This window comes from Bubalus bubalis, chromosome 6 (genome assembly GCF_019923935.1).
Source record: "Bubalus bubalis isolate 160015118507 breed Murrah chromosome 6, NDDB_SH_1, whole genome shotgun sequence".
In the NCBI taxonomy this organism is placed as follows: Eukaryota; Metazoa; Chordata; class Mammalia; order Artiodactyla; family Bovidae; genus Bubalus; species Bubalus bubalis.
In genome coordinates, this window is record NC_059162.1 from 59,379,786 (window position 1) to 59,401,095 (window position 21,310).

The window sequence follows — 21,310 nt, forward strand, 5'->3', positions numbered from 1 at the left end:
TTAACAAAATGACCTTTTTATTTGCTACATAAATAGTGGTAATTCATGGCACTTGATACTTGGTTCAGATATGAAAGATGGTTTATGAAATCAGTAACTGCCATTTTGAAAAGTCTTGTTTCATAAACTCCAGGCCTGTTCAGCAGTTTAATACCATCCTCTCAGTCCTTTATAAATGGAATTTTCTTCTACTTGTATCCATTTCCCGGGGCTGGGGGAGGGAAAAAAAAGTTAACATTCGTAGGTAATAGTGCAAAACACTCTTGGTTTGTCTTTGAGACTGAATTTAAATCTTCAGGTCTATGTGTGCATATATATATAATTTTACAGTACTGGCCTATGTATACATATTCAGGCCTATGTATTTTTAAAGTATCATTTTCATTTATGATTTTAAATGATCTCCAAACTTCTCTGTAGCAATAATTCTCAAGCATGCAGCAGAATCATTATAACAGGTTTATAAACAGACTGCTGGCCCACTCCCCAAGCTAGTGATTGAGCAGGTCTGTGGCCCAACAGTTTGCCTTTGTAACAAGTTCTTAGGTGATGCTACTGGTCCACCTTTCAAACCACTGATCTTTAGGGATGTTTCAGGTGAGCCAAGATTAATCTCTAGACCAGAATGCTATATCAGAGATTAGTTTTAACTCATGGGAATAAATGCACAAGCATAATTTAAGGTATAAATACTCAAAACTTAAAGTGCATGGTTTTATTCTATCCTTTTTAAAATTGCCTAAATGGCTTTTCATAGAGTAAGCACATACCTTATGGACCCATTCATATTCTCCATATTTAGAATCAAAGGTTCCTTTCTGAAGAGATCTTAATTTTAAGGTAAAACGTGGTCCAAGTTCCTGAATTCCCACTTTCTTTTCGCTCTTGAATATGTATCTTAAAGAAAAAGAGTTAAGGAAGTCAGTCTGAATGAACCCAACTATGCTTTAATATGTCAGTTTTAATTTCTCATCTACAGTACTTGTCAGAATACATTGGGAAACAGGTTTATGTAGAAAACGTGTTTCATAATTGAAGTCAAAGTCCAAGGAGTTAAAATACTTTTACTCACCTGTGAAATCTGAAGAAGATGTAATCCCGTTGATTGTGGAATGTGGCAACCTGCCTTCCAATAAACTGAGGATTATGGGGAAAGAGAGATGCAAACATACGTCCAATAGAATGACCCAGTCGTGTTGTAAAATTGTTCAAAATTATTTCTGGTATGTGTTCTGTTGGGTCTTTGCCTCTTCTCTAGAAAAATGATGAAAAATCACAAGAAAGTGGCAAAAATACATCTCATTGCAGTTTCAAGTTTTAGAATTTACATGACATTGAAACATTTTAGTTATCTTAATGACAAATTACTATAGATAGCGTCTCTGATCTGGGAAGATCCCACATGCCGTGGAGTGGCTAAGCCCATGCACAATTACAGAGCCTGTGCTCTAGAGCCCTTGAGTCACAGCTACTGAAGCCTGCGTGCCTAGAGCCCATACTGCACAAGGAGAGAAGCCACTGGCAAGAAGCCGGTGCACCACAACTAGAGAAGCTCCCACTCACCACACAGCATCACAAAACCAACCAGCCCCACCCCCAAATTAAATCAATTAATTTACAGGTTATAGCATTTACTAATCAGACTGTGAGGAGACTGGTGCCAGTCAAGGAATGCGTAAAACTCACCTTAATTTCTTTACGCAGACGAACACTGCTCATTTTAAAGTGAGCAGTTGGGCCGTTGGGCAGGTGACTCAGAATTAATCCATCTGTTCAAAAAGCTAAGGACACACTGAACTCTGTAATCTAAACTTTAAGTTGTTTAAATAACTAGTCCTTTGTATGCCCGAAGGCTCCTAAAATCTGTAGGTAATTCACCTGTCAGGTGAATAGGTGGGTGCATGTATTCCTTTGACTTGATTTTCACACCATACCCAAAACTCAAAAGACACAAATCAACCCGAATCTTTAAGACAGATTATGTTAAGCATTGAAGTAAACGAAAAGAGCTAAAATCCACTACTATAATACAGGAATAAGGATAAGATTCTAGCATAACTGTAGTACCACAAATGGAATATAGTCTGTATATACATTTCATACATTTGTAAGGCCAGGAAATGCAGTTTTGAATATCCCATAAGTCCAGATACATCTTCTGGAAATCAAGGTTATTAGTGTTCTCAAGAGATAAGGTCTTAATTCTTGGGACTACTGTACTACAGTTCAAAATCAACCAATTAATTAACCACTTACTGACCCTACCACAAACAGAATTAGGCTATAAACTGTAAATTACAAATGAAATATAAAATAACTACCTACAATCAAGGCTAGCAGCCGCCCAAGGGCTTTACAAGTTTGGAATGCAGCTCAAGCCTTTGTAGCACAACTTGATTCTTTCAAATACTTAACCTTAAAAGGAGGTCAGAACTAGACTTACAAGTATCTGCACACAATATAAGTTTTATAAAACAGATGTTGCCATCTTTAAAAGACATCAACATTCTCCCATTCATTTATTAAATTAGAAACTATGGTGGTTATCATCTTCAACTTCTTCCTCTCCCACCACCAGATCCCATTTATTGCTTTTACCTTCATAAATTCCTCACTTCTATAGCTGCCTCTTTTACCCCAGGTGTTATTGTCTTATTTAAGGTCCTTGAGATTTTTTCACCCAGCTTAGGAAAACACTATCCTGCTTGGTCTGACTTCTTTCACCACTTCAAGAACATCTGTCTCCTAATATAGACTAATCAAGTTGGATTTAGGCCTTGGTTCTGTAAGTAATAAGCTATGGGACTCGGCTGTGCCATTGTATTTGTGGTTTCTCATAGCTTCTTATGTGCTAAGTGAAAAACTAGATGCCTTGATAGTTTTACCAGCTATAGGTAGTCTGAAACTACTCTCACCACAGACTCATCTATAAAAACATCAGCATAGCACTCAAACTGCGGCTCTGCACTACCCTTTTATTAATAACCTATCTCTACATCTTGTTTCATAACTGGTAGACACCGACAGTCTAATACACCATAAACATTAATCCTATCGTGTGCTTTTTGCTTATGCTATTTCAAGTATCTACAATATTTTACTCGTCCATTAAGGCCTGCTTCAAATGCCATCTCTTTTTACAGTCAAAATTAAGCTCTAAATATTTTCAGCTCTGTTACTATAGCACTTGTCATTTGAGTTACAATTACGCAAATGCCTTTCTTCCCAATGAATCCATTAACTCTAAGATCTACTTCTGACAGATATTATGCCTACTACACAGCAGATTATCAGTAAATATTTGAATTCTTCATTTGCTTCAAGGTTTGGCTATACTCATGAGGTACAGCCAAAAGTATTTCTGTATCATTTGTACTACAAAAAAAAAAAAAAAAAAAAATCATAAAATCTTAAGGGGATTAAGAGAAGTAGAAGTCATTTAACCTAAATCAAGGCTTGAATCTTTTCTAGAAATTTCCACTAAATTGTGGTTTGTGTCAAAAGAAAGTACAAAATCCAAATGTATCAATTCCTAAGTACCTGCACTGTACAAAAGGTGTTACTTATGTTATTCCTAATCTCTAACACAAACCATGCCACACAGGACTCATCCCGATTTTTAGTACTGATTTTAGCAATGAAGAGTTTGAGAAGGGTCAGGTAGATTCATTCAAGTGCTACACGGCATATCTAAACCGGGGTGGGATTACACCTGAGTCCTAGACCTTAGCTGGTAATTTGCAGTCAGAAATACATAGAGGCATTTTGTTACCACTGATGTGAAAGTTACTTTGTTATGACCGACTCAAAGGCCAGGAATGTAAAACACCCTATATAAGCTGCTCTCTACGTCAAATTTCCATTTAGAAATAAGGACGAGGAAAAAAGTGAAAGTGAGGAAGTACTGCCCCAAACAGAGGAACAAAGGTCTTGAAACCTCATTGGGGGGTGGAGGTGGGGACGACATGTTTTAAAAAGGCAGGGATTACTATCTTCAAAGCAGATCTCTTCTGGAATAGATTAAGTATTCAAGAGACTTTTTTCCTAAACTCACAATCCAGCCAAATTATAAAATGACTAACAATACAAAGCTAGTTCAGTCTTAAAAGTCTCTGAAAAGCAACTGGTACAAGGGGATACTTAGAGAAGGAAATGGCTACCCACTCCAGTATTCTTGCCTGAGAAGTCCCATGGACATAGAAGCCTGATGGGCTACAGTCCATGGGGTTGCAAAGAGTTGGACACAACTGATCAAGTGGATGTCTTTAATTAACTTATACTGAAAACAATAAACACCATAAAAGTTATTTAGATGGAAAAAAATAGATTGTGGACCATTATTTTTTAAAAAGCAGTATTCGTTGATTTTTTAAAAACGTTATCCTGGCAGCATGGAAGTACTATCCCCATTGTTTATAAATCCTTAGTAATTTTAATAATTTTGACATTCAGTTGGCCATCTTTAAAGTTACTGAGTTCACAGGCAATGAGTAAGTAAAACAACATCAATGACAAAAACAAATCTAGGCATCCTTTATATGATCTCTTATCTCAAAATAGGAAGAAATACCTAGGGTTGAGGTAACACATTCACCTTGGATCTGAGAATCATAGTAAAAGGACAGATTATTCTTGGTATCTGAAATACATAATATGGGCCCGAATACCTACTTCAAAAATGCAATCTTGTGACACCACTTCTGGCAACACAAAATCTAGCCATATCAAAGTAGTTGCAGATCCCCAACTGGGAGAGCACCTTCATGCCTCTATCTTTTCAAACGGTTATATTTTTGCAATAGGTATTCTTCCTCTGCCTTACCTCATTCACCCATATCCACCTAGACAGGGTTTAGGCGTCTTTTTCTGTCAAGTACTTCTTCCCTAATGTCCCCAGGGCAGATTTTTACCAAAGTTTTTACTGTATACTATATTTCCCTCTGTAATTGTACTATCTACACAATATTTTTGTTTGTTTACATATCTATTTTATCCTACTAGATTATCAATTCCCTGAAGCTGACTTTCTCTTGTTTATCTTTTACTAACAAATAATGTCTTGCTTATAGCATGTCCTTAACAAATGCTTGCAGAGTGAAAAGGAAAAATCAGTTCGGAGTCTTGAATAGAGATCTATAATTCTCTGGTTGAAAAAATTATGTTCTAAAAGTTTTTCTTATTCTTTTAAATATATCTTAAAAGGGGGTGAAGGGGAGACAAGAAAACGCCTTAAAAAGAACAAAGGATACTTGGTATTTTACGATCTTCATTAATAACAATCAGGTCTGTGAAATCTCTTGAGATGCACTGTGGAATAATTTTTTTCAGAGCCAGTCCTCTTCTGTAATAAACATGCGAATTTGGTATAACTGTAGAGAGCTGTTCACAGAGTCGTACTGTTCTCTATAAAACAAAATAACAAAATCCTCAGAAATGAAAACGAATAAAAATCTAAGTGGCATATATTTATAAGGAAAGAAGTAATCATTATAGTGTTATTAATAGAGAGCAAGGCTAGGGAAGAATGAAATCCAGTTTCATCCTCCATCAAAGGCTGATCTACCTAAAGCAGTCATTCTCAACTAAGGACAATTTTGTCATCAAGGGATGTTTGGAAATATCTGGAAACATTTTTGGTGGTCATGACTGATGGTAGTGGTAGAAGTTGGCTGCTATGGGTATCTAGTGGATAGAGGCCAGAAATGCTGCTAAACATCCTATAATGAACAGGACAATGTGAACAACAAAAAAATCCAGCCCAAACGTTTACACAGTGCTGAGGCTGAGAAAGCCTATGATGAAGAATCATACTTGGTGAACCTACATCACATCACCAATACATTTAGCTTATTTACAGACATTACCTAAGGCAATTACTAAAAATTTAACTCTTCTGAATGAAGTTATTTTAAATAACCTATGTAAGAAAATTAAGAATTCAAGAACTATAGTAATTGATATGTTTACCCCATGAGGTCTATCTGATGTAGTGATGAGAATCTTGGGAGAAGTCTGTCTGTTGAAGTAAGAAGCAAATTCATCTGTAGCTTCATCATAAGCAACCTGAAAACAGAAAGAGAGATAACTTTACATCAAACACTTTACTGGGCCAGCATTTTACAAGCAATTCTAGTAGGATTCTATAACACTGGGTATCTAGCTGACTCGTGATTTAAAGAGGGCCCAGGAGGGTCAGGTTAATGGCAACATGAAGAGGTTGGATAATTTTCTAGCTGAAGAATACTAATATAAAACTGGAGGAAAAAAACTGTCAAAAATAATTTCAAGAAATTGAGATGCATTCATTCTTGAAAAATGGATCCATTTGTGGGCAAGTAACATCAAGAATCTTGCCTAGAGCTATTCCATTTCCCATATCAACCTGGGTGGTGAAAACAGTAACTTTATCAACTTCAGGACTAATAGTAAGCGAGAACCAGTAATCTTGGATCCAGAGGTGGTAGACCAGAATCGAGGATGGGCAGGTGGACTTGGCTTCGCCAGTCCAAGGTTACAGGCCTAGTTCAGGGTAGGTGTGGATCAGCCAGAAATTTAAATGACAGCTCTTGAAGTGAAAAAATCGTAGACAAACTGACATAATCTCTCCCCAAATCCTTGACTGACAACTAAGCTACACATAAGAGAGACCTGAGAATCCAGTGCACATGAAAGACAAGGGAGACGTGAGAAAGGCTGCAACTTTGAATGCATTCCTCAATCCACACGCACTGCAGTTGGCAGAGGGTATGTATGTCTTGGGGGCCCAAGGTTTCACAATGCAACCTCTACCCAAATCAGTGGCTGACCATTGAGTCACACAAACACAGGGAAAAATCTCTAGGAAGGAAGGTTAAAAATAACACAAACTAAGCAGTAGTGTAATGCTACTGTCAGAGAGATTCCAGTTTAAGTCCAGACAAGTTACTAAAACAACAAAAAAATCAATAACCTGTAAAAAAAAATAAAAATAATCCAGAGTTACTGCAATGTTTTCCAAAAGTGTCCAATTTTCAACCAAGATATTAGATATACAAAGAAACAGAAAAGTATGATGTATAATCAGGAAGAGAAGTCAATAAAAACTGACCGAATGGGTCCAGATGGTGAATTTAGTGACAATTTCAAAGCCATCATAACAAATATATCCAAGGAATTAAGAAAAAATACAGGCTTTTTTAGCCTGTAAAAATATTGTAAAATAGATCTAAGATGCAGAAAAATCAATAATCTTGAAAACAGATTACTAACGATCCAATCTGAAGGATGGAGAACACAATCATAGCAAAAAGAGCAAAGCTGCAGAAATTTTTAGGATAATGTTAACCATTTCAACAGTGTGTTAAAAGGAAATCCCTCAAGGAGAGAAGATGGCAGAAAAAAAAAATTTTTCAAGAAATAATGGATTAAAAACTTAACTGACAGGTCCAAACTCAACAAACATTAAGTAGAATTAAAAAAAAGAACAATACCTAAACACACCAGTGTCAGATGGTAAAAGCCAAAAAAACCAGAAAACTTGAATAAATCATGTGCAGGGGAAAAATGTAATGACTGGTTTCTCAAAAGAAATAGTGAAGGTCAAAATTCAATGGAACAAGTTCAAAGAAAAAAACAGGTCAACCAAGGATTCTATGTCCCACAAAATTTTTAAAAAAATAAAGGCAAAATAAACTCTTTTAAAAAGACAAAAACTGAGATAATTAGATCTCAGACCTGCTATAAAAACAAAGGCTTAAGAAAATCCTGCAAGCTGAAAGAGAACAATACTGGATGACCCAGAGGCAGGAAAGAAGAGGACTGTAAACAGGTAATGCTGAAGGTAAACATGAGACTTTGCAGGCGTGTTTCGTGTGTAAACTCTTTAATTTTTTTTTTTTTTAAACATGAGGATGTTTAAAGCAGTAATTACAACACTGGGTTTATAACATAGGCAGATACATAACAACATGAGCTGACAATTAACAGCATGAGTAAGAGTGGAGGTCACAAAGCTATACTGGTGCAAACTTGCTATATTTTACCAGAATTGTGTCAGTATTTACTAGAAATAGATTGTGATAAATCATTCTCCAGAATAGACCTTATGCTAGGACATTTATTCAATTGAAAAGGACTGAAATGAAACAAAATATGTCCCAGACCACAATAAAATTGAATTAGAAATCAACAGCAGAAATCAGCAGAAATCGGGGAAATCCTCAAATATTTGGAAATTAAACAATATACTTCTTGAAAATTGTAAGCCAAAGAAGAAATCACCAGAGAAATTAGAAAATATCTTCTACAGAATGAAAATGAAAACACCACAAACACACCAAAATGTATGGAAGGTGGTTAAAGCAGTGCTTGGGCGAACACTGGAGTTTTATATGCTTATATTAGAAAGAAAAAATAAAATCAATAATCTAAGCTTCCATCTTAGGAAGCTAGAGCAACTAAAACCCCAAGTGAGCAGAAAGAAAGAAAAAATAAGGATGGGGGGGTGGGGCCCAATGAACTAAAAAAATACAGCAAGCAAGAAGAAATCACCTTTCATTAGAAGAGGTACTCATAGATGATGAAAGAAATGCATCTTAAAACTTGTGGGCTATAGCAAATGTGAATTTTATGACCATAATTGCTCATCATAAAAAGATGAAAATGAGTTAATCAAATAAACAAAAATAGAATAAACTCAGAGTATAAAAGAAGTAATAAAGGTAAGAGGAGATGTAAGTGAATTAGAAAACATTTAATAGAGAAATAAAATAGTAACTTGAAAAGAATAACAAAACAGATATGTCTCTGGTGAAAGCGCAAATAAACAAGTTTAGGAATGAAAACGGTATTACTTCAGTCTCACTCATGAGCATATTCTAAACAATGCATTTAACAACCAAAACAATATTTTAAGAAGATAAAACACCTGAACTAAATTGTATTTACCCCATGAATAGAACAGGTTTAACACTAGAAAGTCCATATCACTTATTAAATTACTGAATAAAGGAGAAAACTGGATATTCATCTCAATATTTGCAGAAAAGTGCATAAATTATCTTAATATTTGCAGGAAAGACATCTAACTTTCTAATTCATTCATTAAACAAAGCAGCAAAGAAAAGAATGGAATTTCCATAACTCATAAGGAAAATCTACCACTAATGACACATACATTAATGATGATACACTGGAAGTATTCTTTAAAATTAGTAACATGGCATAGAGGATAATACTGCTTTTTAAAATTTATTTGACATTATGGTGCAGTTCTAGTAAGCACAAAAGAAATTGTTAATGGTTTGAAAGAAACAAAAATGTATTTGCAGAAATGATTATCTAAACATCAAATAAAACCATTCAGAAAAATTATTAGCGAATTCTGATTAAAAGATCATGATTCAAAAATCAATCTCATTTTTGTAAATCAGCAAATCAAACAGTTTTCAGAGAGATGTGATTTATACTAATAAAAAAATATAAGATACCCAGGAATAGTTCTAACAAGATTTATGTGTATAACTTGCATGAAGAAAACAATGATATTCACTGAAATACATTTTCAGTATTTAAAGGCCCCGTGAAGCAAAATTAGAGGTACCAAGGGAACATTTCATGCTAAGATGGGCACAATAAAAAACAGAAATGGTATGGACCTAACAGATGCAGAAGATATTAAGAAGAGGTGGCAAGAATACACACAAGAACTATACAAAAAAGATTTTCACGACCCAGATAATCACAATGGTGTGGTCACTCACCTAGAGCCAGACATTCTGGAATGCATAGTCAAGCGGGCGTTAGGAAGCATCATTAAGAACAAAACTACTGGAGGTGATGGAATTCCAGTTGAGCTATTTCAAATCCTAAAAGATGATGCTGTGAAAGTGCTGCACTCAATATGTCACCAAATCTGAAAAACTCATAATTGGCCACAGGACTGTAAAAGGTCAGTTTTCATTCCAATCCCAAAGAAAGGCAATGCCAAAGAATGCTCAAACTACCTCACAATTGCACTCATTTCATACACCAGCAAAGTGATGCTCAAAATTCTCCAAGCCAAGCTTTAACAGTCCGTGGACCACGAACTTCCAGATGTTCAAGATGGATTTAGAAAAGGCAGAGGAACCAGAGATCAAACTGCCAATATCCACTGGATCATCAAAAAAGTAAGAGAGTTCCAGAAAAACATCTACTTTTGCTTTATTGACTACACCAAAACCTTTGACTGTGTGGATCACAACAAAATGTGGAAAATTCTGAAAGAGATGGGAATACCAGACCACATGACCTGCCTCTTCAGAAATCTGTACGCAGGTTAAGAAGCAACAGTTAGAACTGGACATGGAACAAGACTGGTTCCAAATAGGAAAAGGAGTACGTCAAGGCTGTATAATGTCCCCCTGCTTATTTAACATATGCAGAATACATCATGAGAAACACTGGGGTGGATGAAGCATAAGCTGGAATCAAGACTGCCAGGAGAAATATCAATAACTTCAGATATGCAGATGACACCACCCTTATGGGAGAACGTGAAGGAGAACTAAAGAGCCTCTTGATGAAAGTGAAAGAGGAGAGTGAAAAAGCTGGCTTAAAACTCAGCATTCAGAAAACTAAGACCATGGCATCTGGTCCCATCACTTCATGGCAAATAGATGGGGAAACAATGGAAACAGTGGTAGACTCTATTTTGGGGGGCTCCAAAATCACTGCAGATGCTGATGGCAGCCATGAAATTAAAAGATGCTTGCTCCCTGGAAGAAAAGCTATGACCATCCTAGATAGCATATTAAAAAGCAGACACATTATAGTACTGCCAACAAAGGTCTATCTAGTCAAAGCTATGGTTTTTCTAATAGTCATGTATGGATCTGAGAGTTGGACTATTAAGAAAGCTGAACACTGAAGAATTGATGCTTTTTAACTGTGGTGTTGGAGAAGATTCTTGAGAGTCCCTTGGACAGAAAGGAGATTCAACCAGTCCATCCAAAGGAAAAAAGTCCTGAATATTCACTGGAAGGACAGATGCTGAAGCTAAAACTCCAATACTTTGGTCACCTGATGTGAAGAACTGACTCATCTGAAAAGACCCTGATGCTGGGCAAGACTAAAGGAGGGAGGAGAATGGGACAACAGAGGATGAGATGGTTGGATGGCATCACAGTCTTAATGGTCATGAGTTGAGTAAACTCTGGGAGTTGGTGATGGACAGAGAGGCCTGGCATGCTGCGGTCCATGGGGTCGCAAAGAGTCGGACACGACTGAATGACTGAACTGAACTGAAACAAGATATATACACATACATACAAATATACTAAGACTTCCCTGGTGGTTCAGACGGTAGAGCATCTGCCTACAACGTGGGAGACACGGGTTCAATCCCTGGGTTGGGAAAATCTCCTGGAGAAGGAAATGGCAACCCTCTCCAGTGACTCTTGCCAGGAAAATCCCATGGATGGAGGAGCCTGGTAGTCTAGAGTCAATGGGGTCTCAAAGAGTTGGACACAATTGAGCCACTTCACTACCTACCTACCTGCATATATACTATATATATATACACACACATATAGGGTTGGGCAAGAAGTTTGTTCTGTAAAACATTCCGTTAAGATGGCACAGAAAAACCCGCATGAACTTTTTGGCCAACCCAATACTACCTAGATTCTGACACTGATCTGATTTTGTATGATTCATACTTTTATATGGAAGATGAAAGATCCAGGAAGATAACACTCTTGAAGAGAGGGATTTGAGGACGGGAATGGCGAGGGGCATCTTTCCCTCACAGCTATCAAAACTTACAATGAAGCTAAATAATCAAGAAACTAAAGAACCAATCCAGTGACAAGCTACCAAAAAAAAAAAGACTCAGCACACATGGACAACTAATATATCACACAGCACTAAAATTTACTATGAGAAAGACTGTACTACTTCAAAAATGGTGCTGGGAAACTGGTTATGTAAGAGGGAGAAAGAGGGAAGAGTGGAAGAAAGAAACTGATTTCCTTTCTCACTCTAATAAGAGAAATCCGTTTCTGATAATTAAGTACATGAATGTGTTGTAAAACCTTGACTCTTTCACTGTACTGTTGCAAACTAAAGGGAAAAGTGAAAAATTATCTTGAAATCAAGAGTTTTATATGGACACACATAAAAATAGCATCAGACTACCTTAGTTGTCAAAATGTCTAACAAATACTACACATATCTATAGTAAAATTTATAAAACAAGGACTGCTTTTCAAATGACATTAAAAAACACTGGAAATATTATTGATTAAATGACAAGTTTATCTAAGCATAAAATACAATACCTTTTGAGAAAATAAATAATTTATTGACTTTTTCTACAGCATTGTTGGAAAACCCAATTATGAAATAATCTTCAACAAATAATAAGATAACATGCCAGCATTATAGCTAAATCAATCCATTAATACAACTTCACCAGCTAGTACTTTAAACACTGGCATAAGAACAGATAATTTATCAAATGTGATTATCCAAATTTATTTAAGACTTCTAACATTTACCTCTTCATCATTAGGATCTACTATGGTTTCATCATACACTCGCTGGTTGTCAATAGTCTTGGGTACAGGCTTTGGTGGAGCCTAAATAAAAGAAAAAAATGTTAAGTCTGGTAAGCATTTCACATGAATAATTTTGCATCATGCTTGGGGAAGAATAACAAAAATCTGCAAATAATGCAAAAAGTCAATCTGTTTCTCATTCAACCCACTGCTACATCAGTCCTAGTAACAATATTGAGTAAGAGGCTTTTTAACTCTCTGAGCACACACATGCACTTGCTGGAAGAATTGCTGCCAGGATAAAATGGCTTAAAACCAGGCAAAAGTAGCAGAAAGAGAAAACGGAATTCAAGATGATTACTCACAAAGATGAAAAATATCAAACATAACAGAAAAATTACAAAGGTACATATTTAGGTAGCTTTGTTCGAATACTTTCAGAAAGCTATTCGGAAATATCTAACAAAGGCTACAAATCTGTATCTTTCTGCTGAACTAGTAATTCTAGTTTAGAGAATTTATGGTAAGGAATGAAAAGGGGAGCAATTTATACAACGAAATATGTATAATCACTATGGTTAGTGGAAATGAACAGTAAATAGGGCAAACGTCCAACAACAAGATAATGACCATGGCATTGCCAACTTAATGGAATACCGTTAGCATCAGCAATCACATACACTCCGCTTAGATCAAGAAATTGTGCAAATGAAATTCTAAGGAAGAGAACACAAAACCATAACGATACACTGATTAAAACTAATCTAAAATACATGTACACTAACAGAGATGAATATGACCCGACAAACTATTTAGAAATTCTTTATTAAGAAATAAATATTAAGTTTTAAGTAATTTTTTAAAAAGAGGCAGTTCTAGATCATCTGTCAATCCAAAAACAAGAATGGTGATATTTTCAAATGGAGATCAGCATATTAATTTGCTGTAACTAACTGATTACTGAATTAAAAAGAGACTAACACTGCTTGATAGGATTTTGCAGGTGAAAACAGTCTTAATATTGGAATTTCCTGTGATTTAATCTAATACTATTCAAGAGAATTCACGAAAAAGTAGTATTTAGTTTGTATACAGTATATGTATATAGTCTGTATTTTTCCGTTCCTCACAAATGCTTATTATTACTTGGTACTCCATCTTAAGTAAGAGATGGGAGGAGGGGGGAATTGAACATTTTAAAAATTTTTCAAGTATAAAAATGCAACCTGGAACTATAAATAAAATGAAAATAACTTAGCTGTGCAATAATGCAGAAGCATTCAATAGTTCTATTTAAATTTTGCAATAGAAAGATTTCATTTTTTGTCAGTATCACAAAAATAGCTAAATCCTTTCTTGATGCTCTCTTCTTTGCCACAATCCACTCAGGTGTCTCACCTTCCTCCTACTCCCCATTCTCACTCTTCACAGGTTTATACCCTCTGTGTCAGCTCTCATTCTCACACATCCCAACCCTACAACAGAAGAGGCCCTACCATGCCTTTCTTCAGCCTAGCATAACAAAACGCCTTTGCTTCAAGTCTGAAGAATTCCAATTACAGGCCTATGGTGGGGATCTTCTCCATTCCCAAGTCAGGGATAATGTGTCTCTGCCTCTCAAACACATAAAGTAAAATAAGCAAGCTGGAAGTATATGCACCATTTTGAAATTTTGAAAACATGCAAAATACCACTACTACTGTATTTACTGTTTATGCACACAAACATAATAAAGGAAACAAAGAAAGTGCATGGGAATAATAAAAAGCAATTTCATGGTTTATTGTTCTTTTTTTTTTGACCCTGCTTCGAGACAAAGGGATCTTAGTTCCCCAATCAATCGAGGATCAAACCCTTGCCTCCTGCAGGGGAAGTGTGGAATCTTAACCACTGGACTGCCAGGGAAGTCCCAATGAGTGGTTGTCTTTGGAGGGGAAAGCAATCAGAAAATACCACATAAAACACTTGAACACTATTACTAACGCATAATTTCTTGAGTAAAGGATAGAAAGGGGTGTGCTGTATTGTTTTTACATCATTTTAAACATTCAAAATATTTCATAATAAACTTTAAAATAAAGTGATTCAATGTAAATATCAGGGAACATTCCTTAATACAAGATATAAAGCAGAGGACTAAAAATTTTATTTACCTTATCACCAAGAGCCTCTCTCTCTTTTTTAAGTTTCTTCTTAGCTGCCAATTTTTCCTAAAGGATTTAAAAAAGAAAAGAACAATATTGAGAAACTACTATTTACATAGCAAACACATAATGAAATTACTAATGCTATGAATATTTAAACTGACCAGTCTTAGAACTGTATTAAAACAAACATCCAGACTTAGATTTTCACACCCAAGTTATTGTAAACCAGATGATCTTGCTCCCTCAGAATAATCTAAACTGACAAGTTTGAATATTTAAAATTTCATTAGCTTTATCTTTTACTCTAAAGCCTCAAATAAAGTGAAAGTGCAAAATGTATACTAAACAAGTTAACAAACTTTTGTTATTTTGCATTCCTAACAAGTTGCAACCTAAAGAAAACTTAGGGCTATTCTGGTGGCTTCTCTTGAAAAGAGCTAAAAATAATGATAATGAGAATTTTCACATTGTTTACAATAAACCCATTACTAGCTATTCAAACATTTTATAATCAAAATATGCTTTTATTATTCAGAATCTGCAGGATGTACTGTAAATCTGTAACTTCTGGGGACCTCTAAACAGGATGCTTGACACACAATATAAAAAATTTCTTTTCCCTAGCGCCTGTTGATCCTCAATCCACCAGGTCTCCGATTAGAAATTACAGACCCAAGAAATCTAAGACACCCTTGCCCCATATGTGCGCACCAAAATGGGGTTTTTGTCCCTTCCAGGTACTCCAATAGCACTTTGTCACCTACGACAAATAAGACACTGTGCAGGGCCTTAACAAGTCTAGCAAGAGGCAGCAGGCAAGTAAAAAGAATACTGTGTATGAATTTTCGCGATATGCAATAACCAACTTGCTTCCAAGCTTAATTTAACCACAAGTAAGCACCGTGACTTTGGGCTTTATCTCTTTCTATGTGTTTACCTCCTAGATTTGTAGGACAATGCGAGAAAGAGTAAATCCAATTTCTAGAAACTTTACAGTCTAACTTCGGTAACAGCGGCTATAGCAATCACAGAAGGATCATTTTGGATGTTTGTACTGCCTGTATTGCAGATTTTAGGCATTAACCAACGTTAGGTTGACGAGGTAAACCGGAGACCAAGATTTTTGCCTTCTAAGTCTGGCGGGTGGGGGCGGGGGGCAGAGGAGCCAGGCAGGAAAGTAATTTTTAATACTAGCAGAGCAAGACTTCTTGCTTTCTTTCGCAACCGAGCACAACAGAGCTGACAAGGAAAGCAATCCTTGCTGCTCAGACGGAAAGCTGAGCCGAGAGTGTGGTAAAAATGAGGGTGCAGGAACCAGGACAAGGTCGCTTGGCCCCTACCCCTTCCGGATTAATAAGCGCCGCCTGCGACCCGGGCAGGGGTGACCACGCATGTGCATCATCCAGCCCGCCCCACCCCACTGGCTCTAGAGCGACACCGCGCACGCGCCCTGGCGACCACGCCGCCTCATACCTTCCGCTGTTGCTGCTTCCACCGCGTGAACATTAAGTGTCGCCGCTGTTTGTTCTTAATTTCCGAAATGCTGAATCCTGGAGGAAAGGCAGCCGTCTTTGGGGGTTGGACCCCGCTTTCCGTCGTCCCATCCTCACCGATTACAGCCTCCTGAGATTCTTCAGTAGCGGCTTTGCGTTTCAGGCCTTTCTTTCCGCTGCCGCCGCTCTTATCTCCGGCCTTCGCCATGGTATTTTTGCTCCTTGTGGTCTGTACGGAAACGGAAGTAGCTTCCTCTTCCCACCCCCGTCCTTAAGCTTTTATTTCCGGGGTCGGGAAGTTCTTAAAGGAAAGTGTATGTTTGCTGAGTTTTATCAGTTTAAGGAGGTGCTGAAATTTAGGCTTGAGGAAAGTATACGGAGCTTGCCCAGGCGTGTGAACTGTGAAATGAGTTGCTGAAATCCATTATTGACTGTTATCAATGTGAGAGCCCTTCAAACCTAAGTGTTAGTTGCTCAGTCCTGTCGGACTCTGCGACCTCATGGACCGTATGTAGCCTGCCAGGCTCCCCTATCCATGGAATTCTCCAGGCGAGAATACCGGAGTGGATTGCTATTTCCTTCTCCAGAGGATCTTCCCCACCCAGGGATAGAATCTGAGTCTCCTGAATTGCAGGCGGATTCTTTACCACTGAGCCATTATGGCCTAAGTACAAAAGAATGTAGAATTTACATTCTACTAGAAACTAAAATCGGAGAAGGCAATGGCACCCCACTCCAGTACTCTTGCCTGGAAAATTCATGGACAGAGGAGCCTGGTAAGCTGCAGTCCATGGGGTCGCTAAGAGTCCGGAACGACTGAGCGACTTCACTTTGACTTTTCACTTTGATGCATTGGAGAAGGAAATGGCAACCCACTCCAGTGTTCTTGCCTGGAGAATCCCAGGGACGGGGAAGCCTGGTGGGCTGCCGTCTCTGGGGTCGCACAGAGTCGGACACGACTGAAGCGACTTAGCAGCAGCAGAAACTAAAATGATGTCCCAAATAATTACTGTGGTAAGCTATTAAATATGCGTAGTGTTGAGGGGATAAAGGGATGGGTTACAGCTCTTAAATAGGATTCTGAGAGTGGTCTTAATTATTGAGCAGAGATTGGAAGGGCATATGGGTTTCCCTGGTGGTTTAGGGGTAACGAACCTGGCTGCAATGCAGGAGACCCAGGTTCCATCCCTGAGTCCGGAAGATACCCTGGAGAAGGAAATGGCAACCCACTCCAGTATTCTTGCCCCAGAATTCAAATGGACAGAGGAGCCTGGTGCGTTACAGTCCATACGATCGGAAGAGTGGAACACCATTTAGTGACTGAACAGTAACAACAAATGGAGTATACAGTGCAGTTATCTGGGGGAAGAGCTGTTAATATGAGAAAAGCAAGGCTTTTTATCTAGGAGAAAAGCTGTCCAGGCCAAGGAAACATTCAGCTCCAAGGCTTCAGTCAGTAGCGAGCCTGGCTTGTTCAGAAAACATCAATGAAGCCAGAGGTCAATGAGACAGGAGAGTAAAGGTGGGCAGGAGTGGGCATGGGAGGTTAGGGTGACAGATTGTGTAAGATTTTGTAAGGACTTTGGCTTTTATGTGAGATGCAGATTTCTTGGAAGATTTTGAATGAAGGAATGGTGTGATGACATATTTTAAAAGCATCACTCAGACTCTTCTGAGAGTAGACTGTAGGGGAGGGAAAGTGACAGGAGGGGAGAAATGAATGTCTTGAACCAGTGGTTCTAGTAGAGGTGGTAAGAGGTCAACAGATTGTTTTAGGAGGTAGACTTCCTGACAATTGAATGAAAGGCGAAAGAGAAGAGTCACAGATGACTCCCAGATTTTTGACTGAATGACTGGAAGGTTGGAGAGAGAGGTATGGGCTGGAGATCAGAACGGGGGAGTCATCAGCTAATGGATAGTAATTCAAACTGTTATAGTGAGTGTAGATAAAGAACTGAAATAGAGAAGAGAATGATGGACTGAACCCTGAAGCAGTCTTACATGAAGAGCTAGAAAGAAAAGGAGGACCTAGTAAAGGAGAATGAGAAGGAAAAATCAAGAGAGTAGCATGTCATGAAAGCAAACATGTTTTCCCAGTGATTAAATTTTGCTATGTTCCTCATTCTAATTTTAGGAAAATGATCTCCAGACAATTCTTTTTGGTTTACTGTCAGCAGTTGATTTTTACCTTAATTTCAAGTTATATGTTTCAATATTGACATTGGATGTTTTGATAGTCTAATATTTTGGTTTCCATCCTTCATTTTCACCTTTTCAAGTTCTTTCAAACAGGATATTAAAGATATCAAAACTGTATTTTAGAATACAAGCCCCACCAAAACCTTCTACCAAGCTACAAGTCTAGAATTGTGATTAGAAAACAAAACCTATCTGTTTAGATCCAAAACTGGATTTGAATTATACAGTACAATAAAAAGGAAAAAACAGTGTGGAGCTAAAAAGTCACTAGCCTGCAGGTTTGGCTTCAAGTAGTCATAAAAATATTACTTGGCTTATTTAAAGAGGAATAATCAGATTGTAATTGAGGTGGGGTGGGGCAGCAGGAGGAGACAGACCAACCTTTATCTAAAAAACAGACTGAAATATTTTGGAAGTCTCTTCTAGTCTTAATATTTTCTGTCTCTCTACATATAGTACATTCTTTCCTTGTAAAAATAAAATAATCCTGAAGTGGATAACTGTCTTTATTTATTTAGAGGTGCCATACAAGAGCTGTTTATAGAGGCTGCCTTCATTGCTTGTTGCCTTCCTTGCTTGTTGGTAATGATAGTTGTATGAGTTGAATAAAATGATTTCTATGATCCGAATAGAATTCTTATCTGGAAGAAATCACAAAAGTGTTGACCAATTCAGCAAAAGTGTGTTTAATACTACTCAAATGAATAGGGAGAGCAAGTGTGATGGAAACAGTGGGCTCTGTGTTCAGATCTGTGTTTAGATTTTGATTTAGTCACATAGATGCTGTAAAATCTCAGTTAAATCAATAATCTCTCTGAGCCTCATTTTCTCATCTGTTAACTGGGCTAATATTACCACATAGTTTCTTTGGATAACATACATTAAAGAAACATACACATGCAATAAATGCTAACTAGTTATTTTTATTACTTCTAGATCTAGAGGCTAAACTAAACATTGTTGAGGAAAAAAGACATCATGCTTGCCCTCAAGTAGCTTACAGTTTGGAAGAAGATAAAACAGAATTCTAGTGTAAGTATTCAGTAGTGTTCGATGTTGAGTGCTCCTTAGTTTGAGGTCCATTTCTTCCATGCACTTCTTTTCAGTAACTGCCTTATTGTTTATTATTTGCAGGGCCTACTCCTAATAGAGTGTACATTATTTTAAAATAACACATTTAATTTTGATAGTTAATAACTTTTTTTACTTGATATTTGAGAATACAAATATACATGATAGTCCAGAATACCCTGGAGTACAACACATGGACACCAGATGAGTTCAGTGATCCAAACAAATATAACCTAAGATTCTGCTGAGAAATTTGATCTGTGTTTACAATATGACTTAAGCTCTTTACATAACAGAAACCATTCCAAAAGTACAAAATATTAGTCTATTGAATGAGGAGAAAGAAATACCAGGTTTAGGGATAAAAATTTTTTTGTTTACAGTGTGCTATAACTCTTTAAGAAACACAAAGTAATAAATTAATGCTCTCTGAGCTTGAATTATGTCATTCAGTTTGTTAATGGTTAAAGAAAAACCAAAATAGAGACCTCATTTTGAATAGACTTTTAGACCAAACACTCATGGTTATATAACTAAAACTTTTAAACTGTCCAGATTTGCCCAAAGTCTGACTCTGCTCTAAAACTAAAACAGCTTTTTTCAGGTCAATATGACCTTATAGCTTCCCATCAAATTGCTATAGACAGTTAAGCTTACACAGTGCTGCTACCATATAAAGACTGTAAGTTTCTAGTAACCAGTCACACACACAACACACACACACAAATGTGCTCCCTCATTCATGCTTTTTAAACTCAGCTGTCTCTGCTGCATGCTGAGCTTCTTAACCACGTTTCAGCTCAAAATTGCCCTGTTTTCAGCTGTGTTTCTTGCTCGATAAAATGCTTATATCAAGTAGAGCTCTCCAAATTTTCTTTTGACAGGACAATAGAACTATTACAGAGCTAGTTTCTCATCTGTGAATATTTCCCTGATATCCAAGACCTGTTTTTGGCAATTAAATTACTTACCTCATAGAAGTTTCAGAAGCCTCTTTTTTGTTTATTGTATACCTTAAATTGTCTTAGTGACTAATGAAGATGGTAGAGAAGTTATTACAAGAATTCACAGTGTCAATACAATTTTCAGGATGTCAGCTGTCCTTTGAAAGAAGTTAAAAAAGTCAATGAGTAGAATGAATACAATTTTGTGAGGCGATATTAGAGCCACACACACTCCTACCCAAAACTGAATTAGAATGACTCAAATATGATAACTTCTCGAATACTGAAAACCTAGAGATTAACTGTATGGTTAATACTGTCATCTCTATGTCCTCCACACTATGAAATAGACATAATGCATATCCTGGCCTTTCCAGAAACCAGAAATATATTAGGAAACCAACAGTTTTCTTCCAGAAGTCTTTATAGATTGTAATAATTTCCTTGAGACTTCTAACGTTTTTTCAGTAGACACTAAACTTGACCATGATGGTGTTGGATGGAAGGACAGTCCTCACTTTATGTTCTGAGTAGTCTTATCCTTAGCATTCCCTGGTGGCTCAGATGGTAAAAGTATCTGCCTACAATGCGAGAGACCTGGGTTTGATCCCTGGGTTAGGAAGATCCCCTGGAGAAGGAAATGGCAGCCCACTCCAGTATTGTTGCCTGAAAATCCCATGGACAGGGGAGCCTGGCAGGCTGCAGTCCATGGGGTCGCAAAGAGTCAGACATGACTGAGCGACTTCACTTTCACTTTCAAGGTGGGCTGTTTGCATAAACAGGGTTTTTTTTTTCTTTTTTCTGCCTGCTAATATTTGCAGAGTGCATGTAGTTCCACAATATCAGAAATGTTGATACACATTTCTGATCCTTAACAGGAAAAGTAATACCACAATAAAAATCCAGTTTCACTAAAATATCATCTCCTAAAGTGATTT

The 21,310-nt window shown here is 37.1% G+C and overlaps 1 protein-coding gene and 1 long non-coding RNA gene across 3 annotated transcripts in view; one reads left to right on the forward strand and one right to left on the reverse strand.

The window, feature by feature from the left end:
• On the reverse strand, positions 1–16,414 carry RPF1 (ribosome production factor 1 homolog). The gene is made up of 9 exons (XM_006070879.3): positions 16,139–16,414; positions 14,672–14,728; positions 12,519–12,599; positions 5,968–6,063; positions 5,250–5,403; positions 1,687–1,769; positions 1,073–1,254; positions 771–897; positions 1–211 (listed from the first exon to the last, which is right to left on the reverse strand). Exons 1-9 carry the CDS (start codon positions 16,364–16,366, stop codon positions 170–172), a joined length of 1,050 nt encoding a protein of 349 aa, XP_006070941.3. The 5' UTR covers positions 16,367–16,414; the 3' UTR covers positions 1–169.
• LOC123334079 overlaps positions 16,229–21,310 on the forward strand; it is a 25,588-nt gene continuing 20,506 nt past the window's right edge. The window contains exons 1-2 of one of the 2 annotated variants that reach the window (XR_006551839.1): positions 16,229–16,367; positions 19,294–19,389. This is a non-coding gene — a long non-coding RNA (uncharacterized LOC123334079). Of the gene's footprint in view, positions 16,368–19,293; positions 20,404–21,310 lie in introns of those variants that run through there. The other variant, XR_006551838.1, reaches the window with a different exon arrangement.

Excerpts from the sequence above, each read along its gene's own strand:
- RPF1 (XM_006070879.3), bottom strand. The coding sequence starts at position 16,366 with ATGGCGAAGGCCGGAGATAAGAGCGGCGGCAGCGGAAAGAAAGGCCTG. Across the intron at positions 14,729-16,138 it reads GGAAGCAGCAACAGCGGAAG|GAAAAATTGGCAGCTAAGAA; the intron begins GTATGAGGCGGC and ends TAAATCCTTTAG. Across the intron at positions 898-1,072 it reads ATCTTCTTCAGATTTCACAG|ATACATATTCAAGAGCGAAA; the intron begins GTGAGTAAAAGT and ends TTTTTCTTTAAG.